At 41.7% G+C, this 20,237-nt stretch overlaps 1 protein-coding gene across 8 annotated transcripts in view; it reads left to right on the top strand.

Annotated features, from left to right (window-relative positions):
• The window catches only part of METTL8 (methyltransferase 8, tRNA N3-cytidine), a 205,428-nt gene extending 185,402 nt beyond the window's left edge, over window positions 1–20,026 (top strand). For 7 of the 8 annotated variants that reach the window (XM_075933619.1, XM_075933621.1, XM_075933618.1 and 4 more), the window contains 7 exons: window positions 3,020–3,417; window positions 4,153–4,202; window positions 11,292–11,355; window positions 11,690–11,829; window positions 15,266–15,372; window positions 15,480–15,545; window positions 19,648–20,026. In XM_075933619.1, the coding sequence (XP_075789734.1) occupies window positions 3,020–3,417; window positions 4,153–4,202; window positions 11,292–11,355; window positions 11,690–11,829; window positions 15,266–15,372; window positions 15,480–15,545; window positions 19,648–19,811 (989 nt within the window). In that variant the 3' untranslated portion in view covers window positions 19,812–20,026. The other variant, XM_075933622.1, reaches the window with a different exon arrangement.
• Window positions 20,027–20,237: the final 211 nt, after the last annotated feature.

The following is a 20,237-nucleotide window of genomic DNA, read 5'->3' as shown; positions in this document are numbered from 1 at the left end:
CAGAAGCCCTGCAGGGAGCTCCGCATAGACCTCATGCTCCCTGGGGGGCAGAGGCACCCTTATTGAGTAATCAAATAGTCAATGGAAATCTCATCAACTATTTGATTAGTTAATTAATCTAAATTTAACCTCCCTAATACAGAGGCAGGAAGGGAGGGGAGTGATAAACCTAGGCTTATTGATTAATCTTGTAGTCGACTGCATGTTGACATCCCTAGTTGATACACATGTTGGAGTATGTTTGAATTTTCGTTGCTTTTAACAACTTGGACTGAGGGATTTTTTTCTAACACGTATTTCTTTATAGCATAGTACCCTGAGAACAGGACATGCATTTCCCAGCATGATTAATGGGAGTGACTCTGTACAACTAACTGAAAAATGAACCTATTCAGATGCTTTTGTGTATCCTGCTCTTTTACATTCTTTCCATCCTCTCATTGTTTATCTAAATCCACAAATTCAAAGTTTAAAAGAGAAACGTTATATCTAATATTTTCATCTGTTCATTGAAAACAGAGGAAAATGAGCCCCGGCCGAAAAACTAACTGTATGCACAGGTGGCTAATGTGAAATTCTTACTCCTCATCTAAAGTAAATTATAATGTAGTTAGCACTTGATAGAAATTAATAAGCACTCATTTGTTTATTGCCAAGAAATGTAAGAATCCAAGGAAATTTTTTAAAAATACTGCTCTATTTAAAACTTGAATTAGGTGAGCATTGCCAGTAATATTGTCTTAAAAACTCCAGATTGGTTCTGTAAGTGGTAGCACATTTTGGCTTATTTCTATTACCAATGAACTAGACTAAAGCTAAGAAGCAGGTATTTTGGTACCTTGGACACTGCAGTAAGAAAAAATGATTTTTTTTCCACACCACTGTAATATCAGTGGTGACAAGCCTCAATACAAGCAGGAAATGCAAAACTGAATGGACTGATACCACCACATGGGGGCATTTGGTTTGTTCATTAGCACGTTCAGCTTTTTCTCAAGCCGGGCTACCAGCAGTAACGCGAGAACATTTTTAGAAGTGAGGGTGATGAGCCCCCTAATGGCTGTCAACCCGCACCCCAGCTTTGATTGGGAGCAAAGCCCCGGGCCAGCAGCAGAGGCCCCCCAGCCTGTGGACTCGAACCAAAATGCCAGCACATGGGGCTGGCAGCAAAATGCCAGCACATGGGGTTGGCAGCAGAGCGCCTGCTGCACAAGGTGGTAGGGGTGGGCAGCACCCCCCATACTTCTAGTTCCTGCACCTATGGCTACAGGCTGTGGCAGCGTAACTGCACTGAAGAGTGTATTTTTAAAAATTAGGCAAAGTAACAAATTTCTTCATGGTCTTAATTTGAGAAGCTCAGTGCACCACTAAACTGTGTGCTTTCCCAGGTTTTGGAAAGTGCTACAATTGGGCAGAATAAAGAGAAGCTAGTAAAAACATGATTCAGGAGATAGACTGACACGTCTTACTTATGAAACTTTCAGGTATTAAGAAAGGAAAGTTAATAATTTCGTTAGATGGGAAACCACATTACTTGACTCTATGCCTGAACCACAAAATTGAACAGTTGCGCAGGAGCACTGTGGGTTGAATTTGATGAGTAATACACTCTTTTCCAATCGAAGTATAAAGAAATTGTTAAATGAACTAATTTAATAATGATGGGTTTTGTCATATTGATAGGAAACTAATTGGCAATGACACAACACAGTGAAGGATGAATTAAAACAAAAAAACCCATAAGACTGACCAGCAAACTAGTGTTAATAATGAACTTGAATGAAAAGGTTTTAATATTAAGCATTGTGCTCCTGTATTAAACAAGCTATCAAATCTAGAAATCTTTCATGGAAGTTAAATGCAAGGGTTTTTAACTGTGTTTTGGTCAGATATTTAGGAAAACTTGTGAATCTAACAAAGATATTTAATTTAAGACTTTTTTGAGCAGGAGACTTGGCTTTGCATTTTTATCATCATGTGGATACAAGTGCAAGACAGACTTTTGAATCCAATACATATTACCTCATTTAACTCTGTACTTACAGTGTAAAACAACTCTGCACTGTTACTAAGCATGAGTGGATCTTGCTCTTTAGTATTGAATTATGCAGATTTCTAGTACAAGGTATTCCTTCAGCCCATTGACATGTCTTACTACCTCTCCTAATCCAAGCACCTGTACTAGTTCCTCTGAGCTTTATTTAACTTTGAAAAGTGGGAGTGATTGTGGGCAATTTTGTTTTAAAATACAAAGGAAAATGACAGGAAAATGTGATACAGCATTAGTGGCCCTGAATTTGTGTTGTTAAATCATGTACTAAATACTACATACATTGACAGAAATCAGAATTCTTGAACGTGAATGGCCAATTTTTAGCAGATCTCTTTAAAAGTTTTACAAAGTAAGCAAGCATTCCTCCTACTCCTGTACATGTTATCATTTTAGGTAGCACATCAAAGGTCTGGTTAAAAGAGTGTGTGCTGCTGTTGACCACATGCAATAATAGTGATTGGTAAATATGGCTTTGAAGGAGTGGATTTGTAATAACATAATAGAGAGAGAATTGCAAACTAATATTTTGCTGCGCATGTATATTTTACAAACCCATTTCGAGATTTCTATATATCCTTCCTTATAGTTGATGTAAATTAATGTATCTCTTATTTATAAAAATGGAAGTTTTAGGAGTTGGTTTATATGAAATACAACTGAGGTAAGCAGGTTATTTTGCATTTTGGTGACATTCTCCTTGGGCATGACTAAACAAAAATAGAATGAATGATGCAGAAAGCATCCTTCAGTCTTTATGCAGGTAAAATCCTTTTTAAAATCCTGTAAGAGTTTCCTTGAAGAAAGACAAAAGAACGGGGTTAGAAGTCTTGATATTTCATTTAAACACCATGTGGAGAGCATCAGATTTCTTAACTTTTATCTCGGCTATTATCTAGTTTAATTTTTAATTGTCATATTGTTTTATTATGTCAGTTAAGTGCCCATCTTCTCTCTTTTTAATTCCAGACAAATATGAAAGAGAAGCTAGTAAATACTGGAATGAATTTTACAAGATTCATAAAAATAATTTTTTCAGGGATCGTAATTGGTTGTTTCTGGAGTTTCCCGAAATTCTTCCAAAAGGAAGAAAAGATCAGATGAATACAGAGGAAAAATTTTGGGACCATGCAAAACTGAATGCTACAAACAATTGCACAAATATGAGCTTTCCTAGAATGTTTGAAGTTGGCAAAGACTATTGCCAGAATAATTTGGTGGATGATTTAACTTCTATACAAGGACTTGCATACAACAAAAACCAAGCAGAACCTGTTGCTGACAACAAACACATTAAGAATTGTGAACAAGAACCTGTGAAGCAAGAATCCTTTCCTGGCAGTGGTGCTACTTACAGAATACTAGAGGTACTTTACTGCAGATATTCAACGCATAATTTACAACGCCAAATGATGGCTTCAAATATAGTGGTTGCTTAGTAATGATCAAGGTAACAGGTATTCAGAGCTCATAACAGTACTTTTGACTTGTACCTGAAATTTTCAGAGGCACCCAAGAAAGATGCCCAGTTCCCATTGAAAGTTGTTGGGAGCTGTGCTCCTAAGCAATGTTCCCTGTAATTTTTTTCCATCCAGTTGCAGAATACATTTTGTTATGTGCACGCATGCAGATGTGCACCATCAAAAGAAAGTCATGCTGTTGGCTGTAGGTGCTCTGGTAATTCGCTGGGTGGCATTTGAATCTCTCCTCGGTGGCTCCCAACCACACAGCTTACAGAGAATGTTGCACCTAATTCCCTTAGGCCTGTCTGAAAATCCCAGTCAAAATATTTTTTCACTCTAAACCAGTGCTTTGTGACAGAATAGCAAAATTATACAACAAAACTGTACAATTTCCTGTGCAACTGCCTCTGGGAGAAGAATCTTTTCATGGGAGAGATTGTAGAACCAAATCCTGGCCCATGAGAATAGCAGAAGAGTTAGTGCTTCTGAGAGTTGTGGTTTAAGGAGCAACAAAGTAATTTTACTCCTTTTTGCCTCTTTAACAATTGTAAAAGTTTCAGTTAATTTGGGACTAACCCTCTGAGATATAGCCTTTATCTGAAGGCTTAGTGTTCATTTTTGTTTCTGTTTTAATTCCAGGTTGGTTGTGGTGCTGGAAACAGTGCTTTTCCTATTTTGAAAGTTATGTGGTAAGCAATGACAGCCCCACATGCCCAATATTAATGAAAAAAATTAAACTGGTCTTATACTGTGGGAAATGCTGGATTGACAGTGTTGGACACCAGAGCCTTCTAGTGACCCACAGAACAGGGCCAATATGGGCAGTAGCAGTCGTACAAGTTGCTCCCCGTGCTTCTGAGCCAGAGCTTCGATTTTAGAAAGGAAGACCTCTGGGCTATGTCTACTACATCCCTTTTTCGTAAAAGGGATGTAAATTAGATGTATCGCAATTGCTAATGAAGCGGGGATTTAAATCTCCCCCGCTTCATTAGCATAAAAATGGCTGCCACTTTTTTTCCCCACACAGAGCTTTGCTGGAAAAAAGCACCAGTCTAGACTCTGATTTTGCGGAAAATAAAGCCTTTTCCGAAAGATCCCTTATTTCAAGAGGGATAAGGGATCTTTCGGAAAAGGCTTTATTTTCCGCAAGATCAGTGTCTAGACTGGTGCTTTTCTCCGGCAAAGCTCCGTGCCGAAAAAAAGCGGCAGCCATTTTTATGCTAATGAAGCGGGGGAGATTTAAATCCCCGCTTCATTAGCAATTGCGATATGTCTAATTTACATCCCTTTTACGAAAAAGGGATGTAGTGTAGACGTAGCCCTGGTGTTGAGGTGGTAGGTGAGTCATCAGGCTCATGCACACCAATGTGTCTGTCACTTGTGGTGTTAGCTTGGGTGTTTACAGCAGTCCAATGGGGACTGGACTGAGATCACCAATACTTGTCATATAGATGACTGAATTGCCATCACATAATATCCAAATTCAGAGGCAATAGAAATGATAGTGAATATTAACCACAGTGGCAAGAAGTTGTGAGTACTGTCTTTGACTCCTTATGTCTAGGGCCCTACCATGTTCATGGTCTACTTTAGTTAATTTCATGGCAATAGGGTATTTAAAATAGTAAATTACAAAATTTCAGGTATTTAAATCTAAAATGTCACCGTGTTGTAATTGTAGAGCTCCTGCCCCAAAAAGGAGCTGTGGGGGGTATTAAGGCCATTGTAGGGGGAGTTGCAGTACTGCTTTTCTTTCTTCTGCACTGCTGTGGGCAGCAGCACTGTTTTCAGAGCTGGGCAGCTGGAGAGTGGAGGCTACTGGCTGGGAGGCCGGTTCTGAAGGCAGAGCCATTACTAGCACCAGCGCAGAGAAAGGATGGCATGGTGTGGTATTGCCACCTTTACTTCTCCACTGCTGCCTGCAGAGCTGGACCCTCAGTCAGCAGCCGCCATTCTCCATCCACTCAGCTCTGAAGGCAGAAGTCAGCATGGCAATACTGTACTGTACCATGCCATCCTTAGGAGCAGCACAGAAGTAAGGATAGCATGGCATGGTATTACCACCCTGGCTGCCACTGTTCCCTGGCTGCCCAGCTCTTAAGGCAGAAGTAAGAGTGGCAATATTGCAACCCTTCCCCCTAAAATAAACTTGTGACCCCCTGCAAGTCCATTTTGGGTCAGGACCCTCAATTTGAGAAACACTGTTCTCCTCCATGAATTATTTATAGTGTAGGTTAAAATCACACCAAATTTCAGAGAGGAGATCAGATTTCATGGTCTTAATGCATTTTTCATGGCTTTGAATTTGATAGGATCTTACTTACGTCACTTCTGAATTTGGCCCATATTATCAATCAAAGTAGCTTGAGTTTTAATGACACAGAGAGACAAATCCCCCAAATCTCCAGTCCATTCCATCCACTTAGCTTTTGTCTTTGGAAGGAAGTGCTGTGAGAGAACGTTCTCCTTCCCGTGCACATGCTTCGCTTTCACTAAAAACAATGTCCGCACGTCGGGGAAGGGATGGACTCTCTTCTGCTTTTATCTCTGAAGCTTGTGTGCAACACACAAATTGTTCTTCTGCAGTAGGGATGTTAGGAAGTGAGTAATTAGATAAATGTGTAGTCAATAGAATTTCTAACAACTACGTGATTAGTCACTAAGTATGTCTACACTACAAAGTTAATTCGAACTAACGAACGTTAGTTCGAATTAACTTTGATAGGCACTACACTAGTGCTCCGCTAGTTCGAACTTAATTCGAACTAGCGGAGCGCTTAGTTCGAACTAGGTAAACCTCATTGTACGAGGACTAAGCCTAGTTCTAACTTACTAGTTCGAATTAAGGGCTGTGTAGCCCCTTAATTCGAACTAGTGGGAGGCTAGCCCTCTCCAGCCTTCCACAAACTTTGGGCAGGGACATCACTCCTACCCCCTGGCTAATACCACTCCATGGACCCAACCTCCATGACTTTATCTCACTTCTCTTTAAACTCTGTTCTAGTTCTAGCCTTCACAGCCTCCTGCAGCAAGGAGTTCCACAGGTGGACTCTTTGCTCTGTGAAGAACAACTTTCTGTTACTAGTTTGAAGCCTGCTACCCATTCCTTTCCTTTGGTGTCCTCTAGTCCTTCTATTATGGGAACGAATGAAGAACTTTTCTTTATGCACCCTCTCCACCCCACTCATGCTTTTATAGACCTCTATCCTATCCCCCCTCAGTCTCCTCTTTTCTAAACTGAAAAGTCCCAGTCTCTTTAGCCTCTCTTCATATGGGACCTGTTCCAAACCTCTGATCATTGTAGTTGCCCTCCCCTCTCCCACCCTCTCTCTTCCCCTCTCCCACCTCCTTTTCCCAGTCTCCCCAAGTTTTGTTCAATAAAGAGAGATTCTGTTTTTGACCACATGTTTTCTTTATTTTGTACATCAGGAAGGGGGGCTAGGGAAGGGTAAGTGGAAGAAGGTGAGGGAGGAATGGGGTACGAGCCCCCAATGGGGAGGACTGGGCTGGCTCTGCGGGCTTCTGGGGGTGGAAGCTCTCCTGCAGCCCCCCAATTGCCCCCTCTCCCCAGATGGCAGCCTGCGGCAAGTGCAGCCGGTCTGATGGCCGAGTGCTGTGATGTGCCCAGTGTGGGCACTCAGGGCACTCCAAGCCAAGACTGCTTTGCAAGCGGGGGCACCCCTGTGAACTGTCTGTCTGGGGTGGGGGCGGGGGGCGGGTCCCTTTAAGCACAGCCCTCGGCTAGCCTGAGACAGCATCTCCACGCTCTAAGTCCTCATCTGATGCCCTGCCGGCACTGCTTCCGGCCATCCTTAACCCCGGTTCAGGGTCCACTTAATGTGGACATGCTAGTTCGAATTAGCAAAATGCTAATTCGAACTAGTTTTTTAGTCTGGATGCGTTAGTTCGAATTAGCTTAGTTCGAATTAACTAATTCGAACTACGTTAGTTTGAATTAGCGCTGTAGTGTAGACATACCCTGAGGGAGGAAGCGCTCAGTTCTGGCTTGCGCTAAGTTTAGGAGCTACCTCCCACTGTGGCTCTGCACTGCACTGCAAGCCGAAAATGAGCTGGGCTTGCTCAGTCCTGGCTCAAGCCAGGTCCAGCAGCCCCTGTCTGCAGGCAGTCCCGGCAGGGAGCCTGGCTGCTTTTGAGCTGGCTCACCCCAGCACTAGCTCCTGTTTCTCCCCACCTTGCCCCCGCTGCCTCTGATACAGAGGCAGCAAGGGGTGGGGGAACCGCGAGTAGTTGAATAGTCGTCTACTTGCTTATATCCATATTCTGTAGACCAGTACTACTAATGTGCACTTTTCTTGTGGACTTCAGTCCATTTCACAAACATTGTTAGCCACTGTATTCCTGTGGTATAAGTAAGCACTGTTGTGTACCTTTCACAGATATGGGAATTGTGATTCAGAGAGATTCAGGGTATGTGTACACAGTAGAGGGAGCAGGCCTCCCAGCCCAGACAGACATACACACACTAGCTCTGCTCTAGTTAGCATGTTAAAAATAACAGTGTGGCCACAGTGGCACAGGTGGTGGCTCAGGCTAGCTGCCTGAATACAAACCAGCAGATACACTGGGTACATACGAGGGTAGCTAGCCCAAGCTGTCACCATGCTCTGTCCTAGTTAGACACACACTGGCTCTTCTCGATCTGCCCACCCACATGGGAAAGCACCATAGTCTAAATGGGGTGCCAAGATCACATAGGAAGTATGTTTCAATGTTAGCAATAGAATCCAGTCTCAAAACCTCAAGGCCTTAACCCTGAAACAATCCTTCTCAGATTATACTGTGAATGGAGTAACCCACATTATCCATGAAAACAGAAAGTAGTGTTGAGGGAGAAAAGACATTATTAGATGTGTATACAGGGAAAAAACTCAATCTGGTGTGTATTATGCAGGTGACATTATTCATACTGCAAAACTTGTTTTAGTTAAGAGTCCTATTATTAATTACTGTTTTTCTCCGTGATCTCAGTTTATAGGCAAATCCTGAACGTGACCAGATAGGTGCATTAGCTATGTAGTATTTGTCATTTAAAACAGGTGCAACTGAAGTCTAGTTGCAGTTAAGAATAGATTGAAGTTAAGAATATGCATTGATTTAATCTTTGAATTGATGGAAACATCCCTTATCTATTAGAAGGCACATCTTATATCTTAAGTACAATTCACACTATATTTGGCAATGTAAAATTGCCTTTTGTCTGCACAAAAGAATAGTAATACAATGTAGAGTCACACAATGCTTGAAAGAAAACCTTCCCCTTTTTGTGAAATATTATTTATTTTTTTAATGATCCAAACTTAACAATAAAAAGGGATGGTTCTTTACACAGTTCTTTTTAACGCACACCAGCAGTAAAATAACTGAACAGACCAGAACTATTCCTGTTGTTTGACAGAGGCTTTTCATGCAGCTTGCTTCCCACTTTCTGAGAAGAGAACAGCTGTTTATACACCTTAGTGAATCAATTGGATAAGCAGCATTAAGTCAGTCAAAAACCCAGCTGCTTCCCCTCAGTCATGCTATGGCAGGGCTGGGCAATAATTTTTGCCCGGGGGCCACTTCAAAAATTTTTGAAGTAGCACCAAGCTACCCCAGAAGGGGGCGGGGCTTAAATGGGAAGGGGTGGGGCTCCCCCACCCCCAGACTATGATTGGTTTGGGGGTGGGGGAGCCCCTTTGCCCCCCCTTCCCTCTAGGAACCCATGCCCTGGAGGAGGCTTGGCACATTCCCCCACACCCAGGCCAACCAGGGCCTGGGGGTGGGAGACCGTGCGAAGCCTCCTCCCGCCCTGCAAGGAGCACGTGGCACTTTGAAGTGCCGCGGGGTCAGCAAAGGAAGCTTCATGCAGCTCCCCTGCCCCCAGATCCTGAATGGCCTGGGGGCGGGAGAGCACACGAAGCCTCCTCCACTCTTCTCTCCCCTGCCCTGCCCTGCCCTGCCCTGCAAGCAGCTTCAAAGCACCACGTGCTCCTGGCAGGGCGGGAGGAGGCTTTGCATTTTCCCCCACCCGCAGGCCCTGATTGGAGCACCATGCGTTGCTCGCAGAATGGGGGCAGAGCGGAGAAAGCTTTGGCTGCTCCCCCGCCCCCAGGCCCTAATTGGCTTGGGAGCGGGAGAGCAGCAGGGCCTCCGCAAGCCGGATCCACCTGCTTGGTGGGCTGGATGCGGCCCGCAGAGGCCCTTTTGCCCACCCATGTGCTAGGGGCTCCAGGCTCCACAGGACTTTGCTGGATATATCCTGTTTGGGACCTGTAACTCCACTGTTTATGTGAATACATCTCTTTACTATTCACAGAACTGATGAAGATTTTGCTCAGTAGTAGGGTTGCCAGGTGTCCGGTATTAACCCGGACAGTCCGGTATTTTCACCTCCTGTCCGGTAAAAAAATTCAGAAAATATCGGACACCTAAAATGTCTGGTATTTTCTGATTTTTTTTTTTTTCACTGCCAGGAGGCGAAAATACCAGGCACCTGGCAACCTTATGACACACTCAGCAAACGGGCCCAGCCTCCGGACCTCCAGCCCCCGGACCTCCACCCCCTACCCCACTTCCCTGGTTCCGCAGGGACTTGTCTTGTGGCTGAAACAGAAAAATGTAATGGCTGCCAGCAAAAAAAAAGCCTCCTCTTAAAGGGGCCATGCTGATTTTTTAATTTTTTTATTTTTTAAGTTTTTGCTTAACTGCTGTTGGGATCCCTTTTTTTTTCCTCTCAACAACTTTGGTCTCCCCCTTTTTTTTCTCAATTTTTTTCCCAGTTTTTTTTTTTTTTTGGCCGGGGGGGGAATCAGTATTTTTGGTTAAACCATCTGGCAACCCTACTCAGTAGCGAGATCAGCATGGGTTGCTTTTGGTCCAAGAGGGTTCTCCTGCTGAGCCCCTTTAGAGATATGGTCTGCTGGTCTGGGTATATTGCTGGACACATTTTTTCTTTGGTGAGACTCCCTTTCCAAAATCTCCAGCACTTTAGGAGAGAGGGATTTTCTGAAGGCTAATCCTGTTCCTTAATCAGGAAGTCTGCTGCTCATCTTGCCTTCACTTATGTTGATTGCTGAAGAGTTGAAAAAATCTTACGCTGGGTTCCTGACATCTGATGATTTGATATGAGGGAAGTTTGCAACTGGTTTTTCAGTGAATATGAGGGGAAGGGAAACTAGCACTACAGGAAACCAACTTGCGTTTTGATGAAAAAGGCCTAGGGACAGGGTAATGGAAGGAAACAATCAAAACCACAAAATCTGATCACAACCAGCACAAGTGGCACCTGGAAATCCAAATGTATTCAGAACAGTTAATAACTGTTAAATAATTTCCTCAGTTGATGCTGAAATAAATATTTTTCAGGTTGTAATTAAATTATATGCATAGGCCAGTGTTGGAAAATCTCTGAATAGAGTTTCAGAAAGGCACAAAACGACTGTAGAGTGAAATTGTGACCCATTATCTTATTTAATGCAATGCAACCTGGGCATTGTCACAAGTATTTGATGGCTGTATATGTGACTCCATCCAGTGGTGTCTTCCTTCTCTTCCTTTTCACTTCCACTTTCCTCCTTGCTTGGTGTCTCCCCTCCCAAATCCTACCCCATAAAGTCTTGGCAAAAATGCCTGCAGCTCTGGCCTGTTTGCTTAGTGCTAGACAATATAAGGCTTGTTGCTGAGACCAGTGAAATGGATTTTGATCAAACCCATGGAGATTCCCAAAGAGTGATTAGTATAATAGCAATGATTTAATTGGTGTTTGTTTTGTTTCATAGCAATACTCCTGGGGCCTTTCTGTACTGCTGTGATTTTGCGTCAGAAGCAGTGGAGCTAGTAAAGGTATTTCAAGTGTTCATTTTAGAAAGCGCGGTTTGCCCCATGAACCTGTAATTCAGAAGGCTGCAAGGAGGCCATTTTTGTGAAATGGAGCACAATGGCTTTGACAACTTTGAACTGGATTTTTTTATACTTCAGAGAACAAAGACCTTCTCTGTTAAGAGAGGAATGAATGCTGCCAGTGGGCCTATCTCAGGCTGAACAAGATCCCAGAACAGAATCAGCTTTGTGAAATGTTTTACAAAACTGAATAATCAAAAAAACGTTTCTTGGGTCATGCTAAATGGACTAACTACTACTGTGCTCTCTATGTTTCTCTTAATCTTTATCATTACAGTCACACTTGTCCTATAATTCAGCCTGGTGTTCTGCCTTTGTTCATGATGTGTGTGATGATGCCTTACCCTACCCTTTTCCAGATGAGATTCTGGATGTCATTCTCCTTGTCTTTGTGCTCTCTGCCATTCATCCTGACAGGTAAATGAAGACTAAAGGGCAAAGCAAATGTGTTAAAGCTCTTTTATCACTTGTGGTTTTCAAGAATATCAAAGTGAGATGATGAATCTTGAATTTATTATTTAGCAAGCTACATTATGTATAATACAGGACATTTTAAATGCCACTTTCCTCTTTTCAGAATCTGAAAGAGAAGCTGGTCAAACTACTTCATTAGTGAGCTTCCTGTCATCATAAAAATGAAATGAACCTCTTTTTACAAGACACATACCTATTAAAAGTGACAGTGCTTCAAGAAGTTACAAATTCTGAAACAGCCATATAGTCTTCCAGAGAGGAATTATTCTTGGTGATCAAAAACAAATATCCCAGGCTACTGATTCATTTAGTTGCACACAACTGCATACATATTGACCTCATATGAAGATTACTTAGAATATCTTTCTTATTTGGATTAGGCCATTTAACTAATTTCCATGCACTATATTGGGTTGGGAGCTATTATATTTATTACTGGAGCAATTCTCAATATCTAATGAAGCAAGTAACAGTGACAAATTTTGAAAGAATATTCTTTCCCATGTATACTATTCTTGCTTTCTACTCAACTCCTCCTTTAACCAGACTGTACAAAAAGGTTATTGTCCATATACTAGTAAGTGTGTTGTTTCAAGAACTGCATTAAAAATGATCATCCATGCTCAGCAAATATTACAACAGTACTCACCTGAATCATCTGAGAACTGTTTTCTTGCCTGAATGGCTGAGGAGTTATTAATCATTAGCTTTTGCAGAAAGACAATCTTTCCCAGAAAGCATATCTCTCCTTCCTGTTTGTGCAAAGATGAGCATATGAGTCATGTGCAGAAGAGTGTTTTGCTAAACCTGTATGTAGATTCCAAACATAAATCAAAGAGTAGATTGAAATCTGTGTAAGTGCAGCAATGCAGGATACCAGGCAAAATATATTTTTATCACACCTTTTGTCCATGGAAGCAATGATAAAATGTTCACAAACAAAATTTCTGAAGATGTTTTTCCCTTAAGAGTATAATTCCTTCCCTCCCCCCACCTTCCAGATTAGCTAATGAAGGCTGATATGGGCATTTATATCTGTATATGCATATAGATTTCTGTGTGTAGATTCCTATGCAGTATAACCCAACTGCCAAAAGTTAAAGTACTAAAAGATACTTGCTTCATTACAGTATCCCCTAGAAATAAAGTGGTTGCATAAAAACCTGTCATCTATACCTTTGTTGCTTTTTATAACAGTAGTCTAACAGCTTGAAATATAAGAAATGACAAGGAAAACCAATAGAATGATAATGCAGTGTCTGAAATAAAGATACGTGGGTCCCTGGGAAATGTAAGTTGCTCAGATGTATACATTCTCATTCAGCTTCTTTGTTACTTGATGGTATATTGATTTTGTGAGCTACCGTGTTTTCATTTTGACAGTTGCTATTCTTTTTCTTTATAAAGCTACACTTTTCTGCTAGTAGCCCCCTTTTGAAATTATGGTGTTCTCAAAAACAAGATCATTTGCAAGCCATTAACTTTTCTGCATGCCACGTGGTGGTTATACTGGGCCAAATTTTCAAAGGGTTCCTATTTCACATGTGTGTAGAATGTCAATGTCCCCATGTCAGTGCACAGAATGCACATTTTCATATGCACAATTTGTAACTCTGTGCCCACCTACCAGTTCTGAGGAGTCTCATGCTCTTTTGTACAGGTAGCTGCTCATTTTTTGGTTGGGCAGAAACGTGCAAATTTTGTGTGTGAACCAAACAGAGGCCCTTACAATGTTTGTCTTCCTCTGTTTCTTAATTTTAGCACAGGATTTCCTTTGAAAGTGCATGTTTTCCTTATTGTACAGTTTCTCTTGGCTCATAATTCTCCTTTTCTGCTGAGTTAGGGCCTGAGCCTTCACCCTCAAAGTCATTAAGATCAAGACTGGGTTTCTGCTCTTTTGCTAAAATGTGCTTTTACAGCTAGCCTGAAGCAAAGGCCAGTGTTTGAGCTAGAGGAGCCCAGAAGGCACCCCTGGGAGGTGAAGTGCCTCTATATTCACACCTTGAGTTTGAGGATGACATATTTTACAACAGCTCTTTTCAGGGTATAGCATACTCACTCTTCCTCCACTTATCACCCAGATAGACCCACTGGCTGGCTAATAGGAGGAACAGAGCTACAGCTTCTACACGACCCATCCACTTGCTTGTGGGATGGAGGGGAGTGTCAGGCATGCAGCTGCTGCCCTGCTCCCATGTCAGGAGCTATAATGAGAGAGTCTTTTGTAGCTCTATTGGGTAACTTGACCTTCTGTAGAATTAAAAAAAAACCTTAAAAAAAGAGTGGTCCTGTAGTACCTTAGAGACTAAAAAAAGAATACAGATAGTATCCTATAGGAGTAAATTTCTTCTGTACAGCTGTGGAATACTAGTGCACAGTTGAGCCCTAAATGGTGAGTGTTTTACATTTTAATCTGAGGTTTTCAATTTTAAACTCTTGTTAGGTTGCACATCAGATTACACACAGTCCTTTTATAAGACGCACATAAATAAGGTGGTCCTAACAGGATAACATGTGGGAAAAAAACAAGTTATACTGGCCAAAGAAAGGGGAGATGGAACAAAGAACCTTTTCAGAAGTGTGCCATTTAATCCTACAGTAAATGCAAATAGTTTGAGTGATCTTTGATAAGGTAGATTAATTCTAGACATGGCCCAGATCTACCAAAATTTCAGGACTTCAGAGGATGCTAAACTTTTCCGCTCCCTGCTTCCTGCCAGTATCTTCAGACTGGTTTCTCTTACCAAATTTCCCTTTATTGACAGATCTCAATCTCTTCCTTCTGTTCTCCTAGCATAGGTGCTCACAGGCTACTGTTGTGTGTGCAGTATAAATACCTAGATGGATAACTGGATTAGAGAGAGGGAGCTGCTTCTCTGACTCCTACTCCTGAGTTTTTCATCTTCATGCCAAGGGAGACAGTTCAACCCACCCCATCTTGGCAGGTAGCCCAACCCACCCTGTCTTGGCGGGTAACTGGCTGTTCACTCAGCTGTATGCCATGCAATTACCTGCTGCTTTACCTGCAACTCACTGTAGGTCCAGGCTTCCTCTGATGATGGGGGATTGGAACTCAGGAATCTTATTTTAATCCATCCTTGGTATTTTGCTAAAAAGGAGTAAAAGACTCGTTGCCTCTCCCTGTATTTTATATTATTTAGTGAAAGTTCATTTTGCATTTTTGTCCTTTTACATCTTTGTAAACATTTTTTGTTCTTCCTACTGAAGCTGTTTGTTAGTGTCTGGAATTTTTACATGATTGAAGATAGACACCCTCCCCCCCTCCCAAAAAAACCCGCCAAAACGCTACATATTGGACCTAGTGGAAAGAGAAAAGCAATGTTTGGATTTACATCCATTTCACATTTTATTTTTTAAGGATGCAAACAGTTGTAAATAGATTGGCCAAATTATTGAAACCTGGAGGAATGTTGTTATTTCGAGACTATGGAAGGTATGATACATCGCAGCTTCGTTTCAAAAAAGGTATTTCATAAGAGACTTTTTTTGTTTTGTTTCTAGAATTTATTTTTCACTTTGCATATTTTTAAGGGAACAGCACAGACTTTCTATTCACAATTATTATCTTTTAGGTCACTGTTTGTCAGAGAATTTTTATGTACGAGGAGACGGAACCAGAGTTTATTTCTTTACAGAAGGTATGAATAGCTGTAAAATCAAAGTTCAGTTTTATAGTAAAGTTCTGAATGCCTCTTTAGATGACATGGGCTACAAAGCCTCTTAAAAAGCCATGTAAGTCATTTTCATAGCCCTTTAACTCTCTGTTTTTCAAAAATGTGAAACTCATTTTTGTGGAAGCTCTTTTCTTTTACAGCAGATACTTTCATTCCCTTCCTCAGCTGTGTCATTGAAACTGAAATTATTATATTTCGGTTATTTTAATTAAACTGTAGTTTGAGTGCCTCTTTACCCTATGGGTGCGCCTAGACTGGCAAGATTTTGTGCAAAAGCAGCTGCTTTTGCGCAAAAACTTGCCAGCTGTCTGCACTGGCCACTTGAATTTGTGCAAGAGCACTGACTTTGTAATGTACAAAATCAGTGCTTCTTGCACAAATACTTTCCCGCTCCTGCTCAGGGATAAGCCCTCTTGCACAAAAATACGTGCACAAGAGGGCCAGTGTAGACAGGCACCTTAATTTTTTGCGCAAGAAAGCCCTATGGCTAAAATGGCCATCGGAGCTTTCTTGCGCAAAATTGCATCTATACTGGCCACGGATGCTTTTGCGCAAAAAGGAACAGTGAGCACACTAGCTTGAATGATTCAACTTGAGGTGGTCTCCTTGTTCAACCCCACAGCACAGATATTTATTTATACTGAAAACAATAAGTTTATTACCAGCAATCAAGATTTAAGAGGTAGTGAGTAAGAATAATGGAAACAGATGGTTATATAAAACAAAATCATAATACAGTGCACAGAGACTGAAGTTAACAAGCTAATCTTCAGTCTGTGTCTCTCTCAACCAAATGTCCTTTGCGCTGTGTCAGCCAAACTTGGTTGTGATCCATTTTCTTGAATGCATTTGCACTGCCTGATGACCTCCTACATGTAGAATAAAAGGTGTCTTCCTTGCCTTCACCTGATATACCCTTAAGTTCATTGCTTGTACCTCAGGCCAGTCCCTATTGTAGGTTATTCTCTGGTGTGCTGCCTTCTTGCTGACTTCACATATCCCCTCTGACTTGGTAGGTAAATGACTTTCTGTTGAGTTAACATATAATGTTTAATTTGCATACAGACTGATAGAGGCAGAATAAACATCCTTTGTCTGACATAATCCTATGTGTCAACTGCCTTAATACTGACTGAAGGGCCATATTTTTAGTATACACACAAAACTCCTTACTCAGCATTTGTATGTAACTTGCATAATGATATTAATGACCCGGCTTCACATGATATTCTTTAGCGAACCAGAATGTACATACCAGAATTGGGATATTCCTGTAACTCCCTTGTCAGTTGGCACTGAGGGTTTTTTGGGGTCACAACCTTCTACCTACTTCTAATAGCAGCTGCAGTGTTACACAGGTATAATTCTGAGTTGCATAGTGGTAGCTCCTGATTAATGAGGGCATAAGATTCAAAATCAGATTTCTTGAAGAAATGCCATTATGCAGCTAAACAGTCACTCTTAGAAGCTGGTTGTGTTCCCATGACCAATACTTAGAGCAGTCTGGGTATGTGGATGTTCTCCCTCCAGCAGGTTTTACTGCATTTTGAGTCCATTGAAGAGTCTCTCCTCTAATACTTAAAGATCCTTCCTACTGTGAATGATACATTTTAAATATCTTTTATGCTTGAAGTAAAAATGTTGGGCCACATAATGGACTGGAGAGAATGTGCTGGTGCTCCACTCCTGGCAGCTCCTGACTGTCGCTGGCAGGCACCTATTGCTTGAGAAGAATGTCCCACAGCTCTGATTATGGATGACTGTTAGCCTCTTGGAGCTGTTAGCAACCAGGAAAACCTGGCACAGGAAGACAGGCCCTATACCAGCAGCAAGGGTTTGGGGAACCTAAAGGGAAGTTTTATGCTGCTTCTGCCTCCCTGGCCCTCACTGTATTCAGTTCAACTGGAGCCAAAGATCTGGCCTGACATCTGTGTAATATGCGACTGGGGATCAGAGTAGGAGGAATTAAGATTTTAGCAGTGGGGGCAAAGAGAATTTGTAACATGCGATGAGATCTCTTGATCATTACAGAAAATGGGGAGAGCTTATTGGGATAAATTCAGGCATAGTCTGTACAGCTTCTGAAATCTGGTTGCTATTGTGAAATTGTATTATTAAAACCTGCTCTGCCTATTTGTATATGGATCCACCATTACTGACAGATCCTGTAGCCGGTACACATGAGAGAGCAAAACTGGGGAATATTTAATGTTAATGATGGCACTTAGACCACACAGGGGTTATTCTAGGTTTAGTTGCATCCATAGAAAACCAGTTTTAGCTTCCCCTTGAAAGTGGCAGCAGTGAAAAGTTACCTGAAGGACAGAACAGAGGAAGCTGTGGAGTGGGTAGAATACCAAGCCACACAGGAACAGAGAGGTCCAGATAGGGAAAGAGAGCATGAGACAGGAGGGATCAAGGTCACCCAGCACATAGCAGCTTCCTGGGGGCATTCCTACTTCTATGAATCATAGAATAATAGGACTGGAAGGGACCTCAAGAGGTCATCGAGTCCAGCCCCCCGCCCTCAAGACAGGACCAAGCTCCGTCTACACCATCCCTGACAGATGTCTATCTAACCTGTTCTTAAATATCTCCAGAGAGGGAGATTCCACCACCTCCCTTGGCAATTTATTCCAATATTTGACCACCCTGACAGTTAGGAATTTTTTCCTAATGTCCAATCTAAACCTCCCCTGCTGCACTTTAAGCCCATTGCTCCTTGTCCTGTCCTCAGAAACCAAGAGGAACAAATTTTCTCCTTCCTCCTTGTGACACCCTTTTAGATATTTGAAAACCGCTATCATGTCCCCCCTTAATCTTCTTTTTTCCAAACTAAACAAGCCCAGTTCATGAAGCCTGGCTTCATAGGTCGTGTTCTCTAAACCTTTAATCATTCTTGTCGCTCTTCTCTGTACCCTTTCCAATTTCTCCACATCTTTCTTGAAATGTGGTGCCCAGAACTGGACACAGTACTCCAGCTGAGGCCTAACTAGTGCAGAGTAGAGCGGCAGAATGACTTCACGAGTTTTGCTTACAACACACCTGTTGATACAACCTAGAATCATATTTGCTTTTTTTGCAACAGCATCACACTGTTGACTCATATTCAACTTGTGGTCCACTATGACCCCTAGATCCCTTTCCGCCATGCTCCTTACTAGACAGTCGCTTCCCATCTTGTATGTATGGAACTGATTGTTCTTTCCTAAGTGGAGCACTTTGCATTTCTCTTTATTAAACCTCATCCTGTTTACCTCTGACCATTTGTCTAACTTGCTAAGGTCATTTTGAATTATGTCCCTATCCTCCAAAGAAGTCGCAACCCCACCCAGTTTGGTATCATCTGCAAACTTAATAAGCGTACTCTCTATCCCAATATCTACATCATTGAGCTCATATGGTCCTAAAAACTGGTCAACCCAATGGACTCTAATCCCAGTGCAAAGAATGCCCTGTAGTGGGAAGGAAATTAATGCAGGGTATGTGGTGTTTGCTGTTTTGTATGGGCTGTACTCTCTTGTAAGCTATGTTAAGTATAAAGGAGTTTTAATGTATTAGATTCTGTCCCATATAATTAACAGGGTAGGGTGCTAGGCAGCATATCTGTGCTGTGGGGCTTCATGTAACCTGTACCTCACTGCTTGTGGCATGTAGTAACATGCCTCGGCAAAAAGCCTTTCCTTGCTATTGGAGCCTTTCATGGCAGTGGGGCTTTTCTTTGCTGTCTCCCTGCTGTCAAACTCAAATGTGGTGCTGAAAGTTTTTGGTTGTAGTGTAGACATACCCAGAACGATCAAAATGTCATATATTTGCCTTCCTTGAATCCAGTGTAATTTAGATCTCTGATGAAAGGTTGATATAAACTATGAGAAATCAGTGATGCCACAAAGGTGGTCTCTTTTACAGAAGGATTTCTCGTAGGCTGTTTTTGGGCTAGCAGATGACAAAGCAGAGATGATTCCTGCTCAGATGAATTATATGTATTCAATCCATAAATTCTTTAATTGGCTGTTTCAGTTTGTTTTTTTAATTATAGTAATTCTACTTCTTATTTGTGGAACAGATGAGGTCCACAACATGTTTACCCAGGCTGGGTTAATTGAAGTGCAGAATCTAGTTGATCGAAGATTACAAGTCAACAGGAAGAAAAAAGTGAAAATGCAGCGAGTTTGGATACAAGGCAAGTTCCAAAAACCATTTCAACAACCTCAAAATAGCCACCAATAGGCAAATTAATAGCTAAATATATAGTATTCCCAGAGACCAAAAGAAGTACATGCACCTATATTTCCTGTGATAACTGCTGAAAAGTCGGGGAAATGTTGAATCAAAAGCATTTTCTTACTGTTTTATTAAATGTATTTTTTTGGTAAGAAGTGATGTGGAAAAATGTCTCCTATCCTTGCTTGTATAAATAATAAAAATGGCTGTGCTCTAACCTATTCACATCTCAGTGACCTCTCGTTATTTGGTTTCTGTAATCAAAACATATTATTAAAATAGGACCAGTCAACTTGCTGCTGTAACTTCCATAATTTGTTAAAAGAGTTTTAGACTGATATGGAGTTGTTAGATGGTTTGAGCAGAGCAATGTCAGTTCTCGTAGTTATTGCTGCTCCGACCCTTCTTGCAGGGCCCCAGCGCCTGGACTCC

This window comes from Pelodiscus sinensis, chromosome 7 (genome assembly GCF_049634645.1).
Source record: "Pelodiscus sinensis isolate JC-2024 chromosome 7, ASM4963464v1, whole genome shotgun sequence".
Taxonomy (NCBI): Eukaryota; Metazoa; Chordata; order Testudines; family Trionychidae; genus Pelodiscus; species Pelodiscus sinensis.
Note: the sequence above shows the minus strand (reverse complement) of the source record. Positions and strands in the feature narration are given on the sequence as shown.